The following is a 16,442-nucleotide window of genomic DNA, read 5'->3' as shown; positions in this document are numbered from 1 at the left end:
GTGCTTTAACCCCCTTTACACCATTCCATTGGGCACATCTCTCCAGGAACTAAAACCAGGATTGTCCAACTGGGGAGGTATTTGTGGGTCAAGGGAAGCAGCCCCCTCAAAGCAGGGCAAAGTGTTTCGGGTCAGCTCGTTTCACCATTACTCAAGATGATTTCATGTGCTTGTGCTGAATTCAAGTTTTAAGGCTGCTGCGTTCTCTCATCTACTTTAAACAGCTGAAAGGGCTGAACTAAAAGTATTTGCATCATGGATTTGGCTTCTGTGTTTCATCTCCAGGTCCTGAACTCCAGCATACCAAGATGCTTCGTTATCTGTTTGAAAGAGCTGTGACACTTGAGGTCTCACAGAGCAGCAAGCCTGACCCCTGCGACAATGCATGTTCTGCCTCTTTATTTTTAGTCTCTCACAAAGCAACCACAGGAAGAAAGCTATGCAGACCAAGTCTGCAGGCAGATCTGTCCTATGCAATGAGTCAACCTTGTTAATGTAACAGTTGCAACTGAGATCCCACCATGGAAGTACTGTTTGATTAGATGGCATGCCTGCAAAAAGCTGACAAGTCTGCAAACACATCAAATGTCAGCGTGACAAACCTGAGAACAAGTATCACAAGCTAAGCAAGCAGCATTTACACACTTAAATAAAGCAATTCCAGACTTCCACAGAAAAATCTATTAGCAAGCACTTGGCAAGGGTTTTTGCCACTTCTCTTAAGGCCCAAGCTGACCTCTTGAAGAGAAACAGACACGAAGACAGAAACCAGCTGCACCTGATCATCGCTTCTTCCCAGCTCATCCTCCTCCAGCAGACAGACTGGCAAGTCATTAGCACTATTAGCTCATAAGCTTAATAAGACAGTTCAGCTAATTCAAAGCGAGACTCTTCCTCCTCCACTTTATCAGGCCACAGGATCAGATGCAGAAACACAAGTACTTGAGTTTCTCCACCCAAAGTGGATCACAGTTTTTGCATGTGCTGACAAGTCAGCCAAAGACCCCTCATTCTCCTCCCCATCATCTGCAGTACTTTCCCCCACATCAGGTACTCCACAAAACCCAGAAGGTTCAAACCTCACAAAGAGCCACTTAAAATGTGTAAGTAAGGTCCTTAGAGATAGGGTTTAGTGGTGGTCTTGGTGGTCCTAGGGGAACAGTTGGATGTGATGATCTTAAAGGTCTTTTCCAACCTAGTCGATTCTATGAGAAAGTATAGATATGAATTGTGTTACAATACCTGCAACAGGTCTTCACTGAGTACCTCTGTTTTCTCAGCCCTAGGGAAGAAAAAAAGACCATTGTCAGAGTGATTAGCACATTCGGGGTCAAAGGCTGAAAGCACTTCAGCACCTAAACCAGTTCAGCTTGAAGCTATAATCCCTTACAATCATGGCTGCAAGCAGCACCTCGTTCAGGATGGAGCCCTGGCTCCCAGCCCCGGCACATCAAGCACAGATGGCTTGCTCAGCACAGGGTGCTTGGGAAAGCCTGACATTCCCGGAATCCTCGGCCCACAGCACCATCCCACTGCTCCAAATGGTATTTCCAACTGCACACGGTTTAACACAAAGCAAACTGGGATCCTGAGTCGCTTCACTTGAATGCAAAGATATACTGAAGCAATTCCATTTCACTTCATGCTCTGATCAGGTAATGCTATCACTGTACCCGAGTGTAAGGGTGTATAAAGACAGGAGAACAGTAGGGCACTCAGCTTCATCTTGTATTTTATCCCTGCAGAGCTTTATCAACCAGCAGTCAGTGGAAATGGCAGCCTGAAGACCTTCCCTCAACCTTATTGCACACAACTGTCATCAGACATCTCCCATTACCTCATTTTGCCGATTTCCTTAATACTAAAGGAGGATGAAGGATTTATTGCTTTAAACCATCAGCAGAAGTTAACAGTATTCCCAGTAAATGTCTAATCCCAACAGAAAAGCAGCTGAATACTTACACATACTCCCAGACAAAACATTAACAGTTGTTACAAACACACTCAAACATTCACACATGCTATTCCACACCTTTTTCCCAATCCCAGCTTACATATAAACTCTGATTTGTTTAATGTTGACACAGATTTGTTTGGCATTGACTCATTTGCTGTAACACTGCTTTATCCTGCCTCTGCCAGATCGATAAAGCAGAGCAAGATAGGCTTAGCTCACCCGTGATCTCTCCTACTTGGCTGCTCACTGTTATTGCACGTCGATGGCTATAGAGGCCTTGGAGGTACTCCAGTACTCTGCTTTCCTGTTGAGTTTCCCCTGCTGCTGTCAGAGTTCCTCATCTCCTACACCAGCTTCCTTCTGATCCTGCAATCAGTGTAATAACCTACTGCAAAGCTGGGCATGCAGAGACCTCATCTTCCTGATGGGGCTTCAGCAGCTGAACACACAAGATGCCCCTAAAGACAACATTCAGTCACATGAAGCAGGAGGGTTTGGGGTTTTTAAGGCATTTGACTTCAGTTTCATGGTGCATTATCTGCTTGAACTGTTTGGGACCCATAAGGTGTTTAATAGTTAAGTACCAGAATACAGGAATGCTCAAAACACTGGGAAGACAAAAGCCACTTCAATACTTTGATAGCAAATAAACTGCCAGCACTGCAGTATTTATTTGTCTGGGAAACACAAGGTTGGCAAACTTCTCTTGCACACTAACAGAAATGTTGTGTCTGATGCTAAGTGTATCCTGTTAGAGAGCAATTAGTTAGTTATTTTCTTCTTAAGTCTTTAAAACCCCACCTGAAATTACATGGAAGAACCACAGTGTAAGACGAGCACCTCTATTTCTAATACTGAATTTGAGATGCATACAAAAGGCACTGATTCAAATGGGTGAAATCCCATTCTGACAGAGGCAGCAACTGCATGCCCGGATCAAGAGGCTGCAGACGGAGGGGAGCAGCCCTGTGAAGGCAGCAATGAACAGATACCTGCCACAGCTTGCTAACAACACAGCCCAAGGTGACTTCTGCAAACCCAGGGACTTCTTTCAGCAACAGATGCAGTTTATAAATAAATCAGCCGACTGGAAATTGCTTCACTCTGATGTTCAGAACAGCTCCTTGTGCTTCCAGCCATATGAAGGTTCTCTGGTTAAAGCAGTCGGCATGGAGCAAACATCAGTGTGGCAGCTGAGCAGAGCTCCAGCAGCCACTGCCAGGGGCTCAGGCTTGCCAGGGCACTTGGAAAAGCATCAGCAGTGCCACGCACACAGCACACAGGGATTATCCATTGTAACAGACCACAGAAGCAGGGGAGCAGCCACCTTCTTCACTTTCATGTATATGGTTTGGGTTGGAAGGGACCTTAAAGCTCCTCCAGCTCCAACCCCTGCCACAGGCAGGGACCCCTTCCACTGGAGCAGCTGCTCCAAGCCCCTGTGTCCAACCTGGCCTTGAGCACTGCCAGGGATGGGGCAGCCACAGCTGCTCTGGGCACCCTGTGCCAGCGCCTCAGCACCCTCACAGGGAACAGCTTCTGCCTCAGAGCTCAGCTCAGTCTCCCCTGTTCTGGCAGGTTCAAGCCATTCCCCTTGGCCTGTCCCTACAGGCCCTTGTCCCAAGCCCCTCTCCAGGTTCCTGCAGCCCCTTTAGGCACTGGAGCTGCTCTCAGGTCTCCCCTTCAGGAGCCTTCTCTTGTCCATGCTGCCCCAGCCCAGCTCTCTCAGCCTGGCTCCAGAGCAGAGCTGCTTCAGCATCATCAGCATCCCCATGGGCTCCTCTGGCCTCACTCGAGCAGCTCCAGGTTCAGATTCAAACACTCAGGGCTCAGTTTCCTCCTTCTGCCTAGAAACCTGTGTAAGAAAACATCATCCCTGGTTCCTACATGTACATGACACAATGGGATTTGAGCTGACTCCTCCATGCATCTCTCCGGCCCTTGCTCAGCACAAAGAGAAAGTCAGATCAGACAAGGGTGTTCCAGCAGCTGCCTTGCCCTGGCTGCTGACACACCGACGTGACACAGACCAGACATCAGAAGGGAAGATGTGATGCAGCAGATGAGAAGACACTGGCAGCTTTAGGAAAGAAACCAGGCACCCCGGGAGGCACAATTCAGAACAGCTTTCAGAGTACTTACAACTGGATATGTAAACACCATTAAACCTCAGAGCTGCTGATAGTCACAGCCACTGCCTGAGAGGTCACTGAACCTCCCACCCAAGCTGCAATAACCAAATCACTACAGGGTATTGTAAACTCACTTGTAGCTACTGGGAATCACAAACTGCATTTTACAGACATTATCCTTGGAGGAATCAATGTTCCTTCTCATACTGGTGTTCAACTGGTCTTTCATGACACTACTGTGAAGTTACTGGATGCTTCTGAATAGCTTTGGCCATTTAAATACCATCAAATAGTAGAATAGAGCTTCTGTACAACTTCAGACCAAATAAGTTTCATTTCTCCTTCCCCCTCCTTTTTCTTAGGATTACATCCATTTGAGTGAAAAGCAGAGATCGGCCAGTAACGTGTCAACAGGAACTGTTCCCATGTTAAATATGACTACCCACAGACTATGTATCACCATGCAAGCCAATTTTCATCTCTATCCCTAGCCCTCTTTGTATACCTCACTGGTTTACCAAGGATCTAAAGCCTCAGCTGGAAAATCTGGATTGGCCCCTCTGAGGTCAGGGATGGATTTCCCCCAGTCTGGTGGCAGCAGCACAGAAAAGCCACCCATGATGATGATGATGATGCTGGGTTCGGAAAGAGAGAAGGAGACCTCACCCTTCCTGCAGGCCCACATTCCAAATTCAATAAGGAAGCCAAGAAAGAGCCACTAAATGATATTGGTTCTCAGTGCCCACAGCCATGAAACAGAAAATGCCACCTTGTGATGGCAGCACAACCTAATCCTTACTGAGCAGGGAAAAGCTACAAGGTGCCTGTCTCCCTCTAAGCAGCAGGGACAACCAGTTCAAAGTGTCCATCTAACTGCAGCTTCAAGGGATGCTGCCAACTCATTTATCAGCAAACTTGTAGGAAATAACAGCATTTCTTTTTCACTGCTACCCAAAGTCCTGTCCTTGCTCCTTGCTAGGTCTTATTTGTATCTCTCCAGCAGCACAAAGTGATGAAGAAATCCTTCTGGAATCAAGAACCGATGAAGAATTGGAAGATTCAGCTGCAGAGAGTGTTTCCCAAGGACCTTTATCAAGCCCAGCAGCTGGAGACCCTCCACTGGCAGCTCCCCCTCAGATACCATGACCACAGCCCACCCCAAACTGACACCGAAGCCCAGACTAGCGCAGCTATGGCTGCTTACATCCAGGCAACCAAACCTGATCCAGCGCTAACAGTTAATTCCCAGTTGCAAAACGAGGTCCCTCCAAGGCATTACTAATGGGGAAAGCATGCCCTGCCTCCCCAGCCCCTCCCGAGGCCCCAGCCCAAGCTGTTCCTGCAGGAGCCATCCCCGTGCTTCCGGAAGGCTGGATCTGGTGGCAGGGAAACGGGAGCTGCCCAGCATGGAGCCTCCGACACCTCTGGTGACAGCCATGGGGATGGGGCACAAGCAGGAGCCTGGGGGGTGCTGGACTGCACAGGGCTTGGCATCACATCCCAGGGTTGGCACGGGCTCTGGAAACAGGAATGGAGCTGGTCCCATAGGAAAGGAACACCTCCAAGAACCGAGGTTTTGGTGCCACAGGATGGGGTCAGGATACCTGTGCCACCAGACCCTTGATACACATCAACTGGCACAAAGCTTTCCAGCTAACATTGGGCACTGTTTTAAAAGACTGCTTCTAAAACCAATCCTGAACAACCATTTGTTACAGCTACAATTACCCCCCCACCAAATGAAGAGGCTAAAGCTACTGAATTCAGTAAAACCAATACTTTCAAGCTGCTTTTCAAACTGAGAGAGCACAAGATCCTGCACGAGCGGCTGGAGGCTTCGTCTCCTCACCCTCCTGCACTGGTACAATGGGTTCAGCCCAAGGCAGCTCAGCAGCCAAGCTGACTGGAAATAAGCTGACAGAAACGGTTATTTCTCAGCCAAATCAGCTCCAAAAACTCACTCTTGGACAACTAACCTGACACAGCTCTGGGGTGGGACAGGCAGCAAAGAGCAGGTCAGGCTCTGAGCACAGAGCTGGTGAATGACAGCCAAGACACCTGAGCAGTCACAGCTTCTCCTTTCTGATGCCCTAGCACTGAGGAACTGTCATCCTCAACAAGCTTTCTGTTGCCAGATTGATTCTCCACACAACTTTTCTTTCCAAGACAGTAAATAGCGTATTTAACATGAAATGTGCCATGCCACATCAATGCCGGTGCCATTTTCTGTTTGGGGATGGCATGGCCATGAGTAATTACCTTTAACTCACTCCAAGCAAAAACCCAAGAGGTTTAGGAGTGGGAGAAGTGTTTTTATTGCAGACACCTTAACTACAACACCTTAGCTTGCAGGGACATTTAAAGTGTATTGGCCCCTCTAAGTGTTTTATGGCATCATTTGTTTTATTCCTCTCCTCCCTTTGGGAAAGGCCCTTCAGCTCAGCTTCCTGCCTGGCTCAGCCTACAGCAGGGTGTGCAGAACAGGTTTAAGCCTCATCCCCTCACTTTCATTGTACAGCTCCTTCACACTCTCAGGCCAGAAGCCTCCTCTGTACATCTGGAAGCAGCAGATGAGAATTCCTGAGATAAAAGGGTTTCTCTTCCACAGAGGAAGAACTTACATTTCCCTATGTGAAATGAAGAAGCTCTATTAAACCAGCACTGGAGATTTAATGCAATAAAGCTTCATCAGAACAAAGGCTGAGATCTCACTGGCTTCACAGCAGGGTCCTGCTCACCAATGGAGCACCCTGACCCAGGGCCTGATCTCCAAAGCAGGTCAAAGCTATGGATCCAGTAGAAATTTCCACTCCCGAAAGGCTAATAAGGAAGCAACAAGAGCAAACTTAATACGAAGAGCCATAAACCCTGGACATTCACAACAGAACAAGTGACTCAGTTCAGATGTCAAAGTGGAAACAGAAACCTTGACTCACTCACTGTGATGGGAGGAGGAGCTGGCGGAAGGTGATGCTGCGGGAGGGCAGCTCACAGAACACATCCACATTCCTGATCTCTGGAAAGATTTCAGTGGAAGCAAGGAGAATCCACAGGAAACATGAGCCAGAGTTAATCCAGCCTCCCCTGCTGTCTGGTTTTCCCTAAACAAAGCAGTTGTTTGTTACCAGGAGTAACCAGATTAGCTCCGCTGGCTGGTGAGTTAACACTTCAGAGCACCTTCACCGGGCTGGCAGCACATCCTGCCTGCTTTCCACATACAATAGGCAGGATTCGCTGCCAGGAAAAATGGAAGAATCAGCAGCTCTGTTCCAAAACAAGGAATGCAGAATTAGGTGACAATTTCCCTTTTAAAAGGTTCACTTTTTTAACATTCGAGTCTTCATAGAAAATGCAACTCAAAGGTGGTTCAGCTTTCCTCATCTGACGTCACACTGAATTCCAGGAACAAGCTTCCCTCCCACACTGGATGACCCCTGTGTTTTATAATCCAAGTTTGTGGAACCCGATTACCAAATACGTCAGTTTTAAGACTAAATGAAAGCTTCAATCTGGTGAAAGAGCTGGAACAGCTGAACAAGACCAGAGACAAACAAGTGATGCCTTTGCAGGGAGGAAGCTCCTGGGTACCATTTACTGTACACTGAAGTGACTGCTGCAGTCAGTATCCAAACATGAAATAGGGCAGTGTTTATAGTGGTATCTTCCTTCCTTTTTGCCTGGTTTTGGCTGTAGGTGATGCAGGGAACTTACTTCCTACACCCGTGGCCTTCATAAACACATATATTAAAAGCCACTTTTCCAACCCACTTTATTACAGAGGATTAGTTTTGCTTCCTTTGGCAGCCCGTGGTCATACTCAGCTTGGTGGAGGAGTCTGGTTCCACCTGCACAGTGTTCCAAAGACAAGCCACAGCAGAAACATGCTTGGCCAAGTATCAGAGAAACCACGTTCCTTACATCACACAAGCCCCAGAGTAATCCAGTTTTGACTCAAAAAGCCCAGAATTCATATAGAGAGTAAAGGTGATGAACAGGGATCCTCTGTGTGGTTGAAACCAGCATGCCCCAAGGGTAAGTACCATTTAAAGTCAGAGTGACTGTCAGATGATAACCACCACTTTCAGTATTAGTATCCGGGGAACACCACTCACAACCAGCCACCATTCAACTGAGTTTGCCTGCTACGCCTGTTTTCCACCCAAATTAACAACATACACTTCTGCACAAGTATTAAAATGCTTCTGGTGCTTTAGCAGCAGACATCACAGCAGAGAGACCCTCGAGCACAGTCCTTGGTGCAGATACTGAAGTGACACTCAAGTCATTTTAACCCATACAGTTACTAATCCTTTAGAAGTGCTTTAAAAAGTGGAGCATCACCTCCAAGGCATCAAAACGTTTCATGAACCAAGATGTGTATCTCCAGAAGCCCAGGAGCAGCACAACTCCAATTCAGGCCTCAATAAACAGATGATTTCTGCTCCTGTCTTCCTCCTTCATTTCCTCATTGAGTTCCTCCACCAAGCTTTGCTCAGTGCCTCAGTCTAAAAGCTGTGACTTTGATGTTTCTGATAACCTCCTCAGCCGGTGCATGGCATGAAGCCTGCCTGCTCTAATTAAAGGCAGGCCAGGCTTTAGGAAGATAATCATCGTGGAGAGCAAGCAGGCTGCTCCTTCACAGGGAACCCATGACAGGCTGTTCACATTAGGGCATCTGAAATTCCTCCTCGGTGAAATGGATCCAAGGCTCCCCTCCCAAGCGGGGCAGTAAATGTAGCTGCTTAGAACAACCATGGCTCATGCCAAATCCTATTTTAGGGCCACTCTCGGAGGTGCAGTGACTGCAGTGGGGCCCTGTGCCACCCTTCAGAGCTCCAACCCTCCCTGTACAACACATGCTGGGGTTTCAAATTAGATACTGAGAACTAACCCAAATACAGTTTGATACTGTTCAGTTAAGCCTAACAGAGCCAGAAAGATAACTGAGCCACACACGCTGAGAATTAGTTAAATCTAAGTGGAACTCACAGCAAAACTGGTTGTGGTTTAAATGCAGAACTGGATTTAAAGCAATTACTTGATGAAGGAAGTGATGTTCCAGTGAGCAGTCTGAGGACTCTGAGAGCTTTTAGCTTCTGGATACAAATTCCATTTACAATTGAGTGCTTCCAGTTGACTGCTGTCCCAGCAATGCAAATACCTGCTGCTAGCCTGCTAGTTCACACCAGTTTCACACTTCCCATGCTAAGTGCACCCTACTTAAGATTACTACAAGACTTGAGCCTTTCAAACAAGTCATTGATGTAATTCATTAACAAGGGTGCACAAACACCCTTGCACCATGTCTTAGTAAGCAACTGGTTTCAATATTTAACTGCCCACTATTTATCTATATTAAGTTTGTTTTCACACAAAGTCTTTCCCTCTGAGCAACCACCTTTAACTGATGGAGAATAGCTTTATGTAAAATTAGCTGGGTACAGTTTTGATGTAAGAGAGCAGAGCAGAAAGCAACCTAAATCATTACTGAACTTGTCATTCCTTAACATCTCACGTGCAGTGTTACAATCCCTGCGTGCCAGCATCAATGTAGCCGGTGCCAGGATGGGAATCCCACCTTTGTGCTTCTGCAGCAGGCAGAGTCCCATCGGAGCACCAGGTCTGGGTGAAGATTAACCTGGCTGAAGAGGAGCAATAAAGGTGCCTGCAGCCACCTCCCTTCCCAAGGCTGCCTCTGCTGAGCTGCTCACCCCAGCAGCCTCCAGTTGTGCCAGCTCCACTCACCACCCATGGCAAGGAGCAGATGTTGGATCCCCCCCTCGCATAATTCCCTACATCCTTTTTCCTTTCAGGAGTCTTATGTGAAGCAGTTCCTCTTCCCCAAGTTCAGGGACAGGTCCTTGCACCCCTCCCCTGTACCACTGGCAGACACAGGCAGCTCTGGCTGGAACGACATGCAATAAATTACTGGTTTCCTGTTGTCCTGGGCCATCCCATGGCTGCACCACCCCTGTCCCCAGGCAGGGGAGCTGGAACCAGCACAGGGAAAGGGGAATCTGTCCCCTTCAGCTACCTGAGAGCAGCTCAAACTGAGCATGAAACTGCACCCTGGGGCCAACATTTCACTCACAAGAGGTGACATCAGCTGGCAGAGCTGCTGACCAAAGCTCTGGTGTCCTCCCTCCCACCACCTTCCATTCCTCACATCCACCTGTGCCTGGCACAAGCATCTGCAGTAGTCACCAGCTCCAAGGACCAACCTGGCTGAAAACTAACTTGGGTGGAAGAAACCCTGATTTTCAATCAGATTAACTTCATAAGCACAGAGAACCACAGAATCCCAGCCTGGGCTGGGTTAATGGGACCTCAAAGCTCCTCCAGCTCCAACCCCTGCCATGGGCAGGGACCCCTTCCACTGGAGCAGCTGCTCCAAGCCCCTGTGTCCAACCTGGCCTTGAGCACTGCCAGGGATGGGGCAGCCACAGCTTCTCTGGGCACCCTGTGCCAGTGGCAGTAAATGGAAGGACACGAGGGAACAGAGGCTTGGCAGCAAGAGCACTGCTGCAGTTGTACACCCTGACCACAGAGTTAAGGCAGCAGCTGATGTTCCCAGGTAAGAGAATGGCTCATGAATTTCCTACGTGTGGGTTTGGCACCTTCTAGTCTTAGGCGAGGACCAGTCTCTTGCCAAACCACCTGCTGACATGAGAACTCCTTCACGTTTGGGAAGGGAAAGAAACCTCAACCACCCATCAAAAGTCCCTCAAGCATGGCCTGAACTCTCCATCTAGACACAAGTCAGGGGATGGCCCCTATAACTTAAGCCACTTTTAAAGGTTATCATTTCTTTTACCAGAACTCCTGCATTGTCAGGCACTGGGAAAAGCCTCCAAGGAGCAGGACCATCTTGTACAAACTTCTTACAGTGCAGACATGTCTGAATAGGAAAAATATGCAATACAGGAATGAGCAAAATACACTGAACTGCTAAAAAACTAATCCTGGGTGTTTTTTACACATTTGTTTGCTTTTTTGCCTTTTGGCAGGACCTTTCAGCTCCATTTTACCTTGCGTAAGTGTCAAAAACTCCAACCCAGAAACGCACATTGCACCAAAGGTAACGCTGTTCTTAATTTAATCCGCTGTCCAGACAGGTCTATTTTAAGCCTGGGGATTCACAAAACTGGCAAGAGAAAGCCTTTGAAAAGGAACCAGACTGAATCAACACAAGAAGCAAAACAAGGAAACACAGAAAAGGCAGAACAATGAAGTAGGAATAGAAAGTACAAATGCCAGCAGGAGCTGGGAGCTTTGAACTAACAGTGAGACAAGTATAAGGGAATTCAGAGAGCTGAAGTTAGATAAAACCAACAGGTTAGTGACAAAACAGCAATCATTCTTTGTGCTTACTCCTTCACAGTGAAGCCTCTGCACTGATTTCAGCCATGATTAACGCTTAATGCCTGAATGTAGTAACATTCCACCAACAGGAAAGCAAGTTTCAGAGCTAAGTCCCACAATTAGCCCACAACTACACAACTCCAGTTACTGGGTTTAGGGCACTGGCTATACATATAAGGGTTTATACCACTCAGAATCAGTGCATACAGACCCAATTGCTGTGTGCAACAGACAGCCCCACATCATCACTGCCCTGCCATGTGCTGCACATGATGCTTCTTGCTGTTCCTACAGGAAACAGAAAGTTAACTCTATTGCTAGATCTCCCAGAAGGAAATACAAGCCCCTGACTAATATTCTGATCAAGATTTAACAACCTGTAGCTGCACTTGAGCACACACTTGGACCTGCTGTTACAAATCCAGGATTACCCTACCCTACTGTTCCATTCCTACCAAAACCATCAGTTCAGAACACTTAATCTGCGTATTAAATCGGCTCAGAACAACACAAGCCAGTTAAACGCTCCACTGAAACAGAAGCTGCAGCAGTTTAGCTCACATCTTAATTTTCTGCATGAAAATGATATCTTCCTATCTTCATTTTCTACAGAACACAGAACTTATTATGTGGATTAACATTTTCCATGCATTGCTTGATAGTTCATAGAAGCCCAAGAGGTTTGCATTTGAGTAACTACTGTACTTTGCAAACCTGTATCACAGCCACAACTTCCCAAACTGTGTGCAAGGAGATTTATCTTCTAAGAAAGGCCAACATTTAAAACTGCATTTTGCTGCCACTGTAGCCTTAACTCTGTCACCAAGGATGTGTGTACAACTGCATGCCACAAGGGACGTGCTGCAATAGCACTGCAGCTCTCAACAATGACCCACCTCTGTGCAAGGCTCAGCTGTACCAGTTACCAGTTGTCCTTCTATTAATTCCCATTCTGGAAGTGCCCTGGGGATCCTGAGAAACAGCAATACAGCCAGAGCATGTATCTGTATAAAAGCCTCACTCCAGCAATTTCTGGCACAGGACAACTCATAAGACAGACGGAAACCCTCCTCCTCCATTGATCCTTCTCCCCTGAAACTGGTTTGGATATTACACATCCTCATTTGATTCACTCCAGGATGTTCCTGTCGCTCTGCAATGCAATTAACTTCACAAGCAAACAATCTGTGTCAAGGGAAAATAGGCTCCACCTCACTCAGGAGCAGAGCTCATGACCTCACCCGGTATTCCTGAACACGCTTCCTGCGGAGACAGCAGCACTGTCCGAGCAGAGATGCACAACTACCCCAACAGGCTTCCATCAACTATCGTACCCTCAGAGCTTTAAGGCTATCTGGTTCCTAAGAATACATCGTAACCAAAATGTTCCAATTCAGGCAACAGAGCAACCTTGCAGATAAAAAGGCCACCTGTAAGTTCCCCATATTTCTCTTGTCTAGACACCAAGTGCTGCTTTTAGCACAACAGTCGGTGAGGGTCAAATTTAGCTTTCCTGTCCAGACTGGTACCTGCAACCATCAGGCAGCCCTGAAAATGAGGTGATCAAGCACAGTGAGCTGCTCAAATCATTGCATGTGTCACCGCCAAGTGCTGGGATGCTCCTTGGGTCTGAAGTACCGGAGATCAGCTCCACCTTACCTGGTTTATTAACTGCCAGTGTTAAACTCCTGCAGGTTTCAGATCAGAGCTGTGGCAAACAGAGACAGGTAACTGATGCCTTATGCAAGGCCCAACACAGGGTCTAGAGGATCTCCTTATACACTAAAAGTGAACCTACTTCTTTTAAGTTAATAAACCTTTCCTTCTGGAAACAGTGCCTAACATTGGAACATATCTGTAGAACATTAAGACACTCTTCGTTGAACCACCTCCTAAAAAACCCTATATATTTGGCACTTCATTTGCCAATACAATGACCTCTGACGAGCAGTTCTGGGCACGGATTCATTATCATAACCTAAAAATACCATGGGAGTATCTAAGAAATACATTTGCTTTCATAGATTCCAAGTGTCACGTTACAGTACCGGGTTGAAACCACTCAGCAGATCATTTCCACTTATTTTAGTAGATTAAATCATCATTATTTTAGGCTTTTGACTCTGGGCATAACCTGATATTAAAGTTACTTGCTCTGAAGAGCCACCGTCAGATGAGGTTAGAATGAGGGAATCTCAGCTTCATGCACAAACAGGGTAACACCAGGATTATATGGTTTGAATGAGTAACTGCAAGAAGAGCTGGGCTGTACCTATGAGTGCAGGTGCCCAGCTGCCCCTCTGCTGAGCAGCTCTCACAACAGCAGATCCAAGCATATCTTTACCTTCACACCAAAGCCTCCATCTCAAATGCACCTAACAGCCTGGACAACACATCCTTTCCTACTCTTCCAGCTTCCCTTTGGTCCTCCACACCACAGTTACACAGGTCCAGGCCAGGGAGGGTGACTCAGGCTCCGGTTATGTGCTGTGACACCAGCACAAAGTGCTGGGCTTGGCAGGATCGTTCTGGCTGCCTCAGAGCCTTCAAATGCTTGTGAAACCACCCAATATCTGCACAAAAAGGACACTTTATCCATCATTTTAAGGCAATGGAGGACTGGGCTTTCCAGAGACAGACACCCCCTTCTTTGGCACAGGGTGCCCAGAGAAGCTGTGGCTGCCCCATCCCTGGGGATCAAGGCCAGGTTGGACACAGGGGCTTGGAGCAGCTGCTCCAGTGGAAGTTGTCCATGCCCGTGGTAGGGGTTGGAGCTGGATGAGCTTTAAGGTCCTTTCCAAGCCAAACCACTCTGGGACTGTATGATTTTATCAGTCCCCTGATGTGTTCCATCAAGCAGTAGCATGAGAACAGAGCGAAAGGAGATGAGGACATGCACACAGGAGGGCAATTAATATTCCCCAAATCCCCGAGTTTGGAATCTTTTCATTTCTCTTTCTGCAACAAAAATCTCAAGTATTTTACATGCTGCCCACTCGGCAGTTGGCACACACACTCTGACAGAGTTGTAACTCTTCTAACCAAGAGGCTTTAGCTGCTCCCTACTGGAAAGCACAATGTCTTTAAGGTGCCTTCAAGTCAATGAAATTTAGCACAACTAAACCAAGTCACTCTTCACCACCAGATACCAGAATTGGTTATATCAGTTTGAAAGCCATTTTCTGCCTCTATTAAGGGGAAGCAAAATCAGTGAAGCTTCATCTACTCCGGAAGCACCCACTGCTCAGAAGAACAAGATAATGCACCCAAGAGCCTCATTCTCACCCACTGCAGGCACAGAAAAGCACGATTGTCTCATACAAGATTCACCTAAAATAACAATAAATAGCTGAAACTATCACAGTTTGGTTTTCTGCAGGTGAGCAGGCCACAGCTCCAAGACATTCTCTAGCTGGTGGCTAAGGCAGAACTCCATGTAGCAATGATGGTGCAGCCAACACAGGGACCACCACACTCCTGGTGCTATCAGACATCAGGTATGAATGTCACCCAGTGCTTCAGACGTGGCTTCTGGTGCTATCAGACATCAGAAGCCACCTCTGGCTCCAGAACCTCCCAAGGCAGACACAATGGCAGCCACAAGCATCTGGGATACCCAAGCATCACACCCTTCCTGCAGGTCCTGCTTGTGGCCCCTGATGTTGAGCAAGGCAGATGCGGCCCCGTCAGGTTTTCATGTGGTCTGGAACTGGATCACAAGCAATGAGGCTTTTTAATCCGAGGCTGAGCAAATACTTACTCATCAGTTTAAAAGCTGGTGCTGCCCTGCAAGAGCACAACTGCAATGGGAAGTATCTAGACAGTTTCACACGGTGGTTTTCTGGATACAGGACCCTGCAATGCACCAAGAGCACAGCAGGACACAGCAAACAGATTCTGCATGGAAATAACCTTATTAATAACACAGCATCATTTCTTAATGGTTTCTAAACCTGAGGATTCTTAACAACCTACACTTTTAATAGGAGAGCATCCTGATCCCTGAGGAGCTAAGAGATACTGATAAACTGACTGCCTGTACAGACCTTGGAGGAACACCTAAAAGCAGGGCAGAACCACTGCTTTGCTTCTTGCCCATCTGCTCCAACACAAAACCTCTCTTCTTACTGGGGGTTCCCATATAGCACCACAGCTTCTCACCAGCAGCACCAGCCTTACAGACCTCACCAGCTGAAGAAAGTCACTACAAAGTCCTCAACTTCAATTCAGGTCCTTTTTCCTTCGGCTTTAGCAATAGTCTCTGAAGGGTACACTCACCAATGGGATTAACAGACCTGCTCACAAAACTGAACCTAAACCACAGCCTGGACACAATTCACATCCCCAAGCTCTTCCGTTTCTCGCTGCATTAATGGCAGTCACAAATACACCGAGGAGTGCCAAGTCTTACCACCAGAAGCAGCCCCACACTGAAAACATAATAGCTGCATGTTTTCTATAATTGGAAGTTTGTGCTGTTAGAAAAATCAGATTCTGGAGCTGCACAAGGCATTACATTGTGTCCCAGCTCCCCAAAGGGCGCAGGAAACAGATAAGTACGCAGATACCAAGGAGCTCTGGTGCTCCTGCTGGGGCTGAGCTGTGGTGTTAAAGGGGAAACTGTTGGTTCTTTGCTTACATCTCACATTGAAACGCCATTTCATGAGGTTTTGTGCTGCTGCAGAGCCCATACAGGAGCCCAAGGGCAGCCAAGAGGTAATGACCAGTTTATGGAGCCAGCCCCAGTGCCTCAGTCAGCATCAAGCTTACCTCCTCCTTGCTCTGCCTGTTCAACAGCCAGGCTGCTACCACGCACATGTTTAGATAATGCATTCCCTTTCCTATTAGTATACAAGTGCTTTAGCATTCACACACGTTTTATTTCAATCAGTCCCTGACAGTTATACACAGTCCAGGCGCCTGCACATGCTCAGGAAAACAGATCTGCCCCAATTCAATCTCCTCCAAGCCTTTAAACCTGTCATTGAATT

At 47.2% G+C, this 16,442-nt stretch overlaps 1 protein-coding gene across 5 annotated transcripts in view; it reads right to left on the bottom strand.

Annotated features, from left to right (window-relative positions):
- The window catches only part of ARHGAP17 (Rho GTPase activating protein 17), a 43,727-nt gene that overhangs the window by 21,062 nt on the left and 6,223 nt on the right, over nt 1-16,442 (bottom strand). For all 5 annotated transcript variants that reach the window (XM_034065164.1, XM_034065163.1, XM_034065167.1 and 2 more), the window contains exon 2: nt 1,243-1,282. In XM_034065164.1, coding sequence (XP_033921055.1) covers nt 1,243-1,282 — 40 coding nt within the window. The remainder of the gene's footprint in view (nt 1-1,242; nt 1,283-16,442) is intronic.

Source organism: Melopsittacus undulatus, chromosome 8, assembly GCF_012275295.1.
Source record: "Melopsittacus undulatus isolate bMelUnd1 chromosome 8, bMelUnd1.mat.Z, whole genome shotgun sequence".
Taxonomy (NCBI): Eukaryota; Metazoa; Chordata; class Aves; order Psittaciformes; family Psittaculidae; genus Melopsittacus; species Melopsittacus undulatus.
The sequence above is the reverse complement of the archived record's forward strand: the minus strand, read 5'-3'. Positions and strand labels throughout refer to the sequence as shown.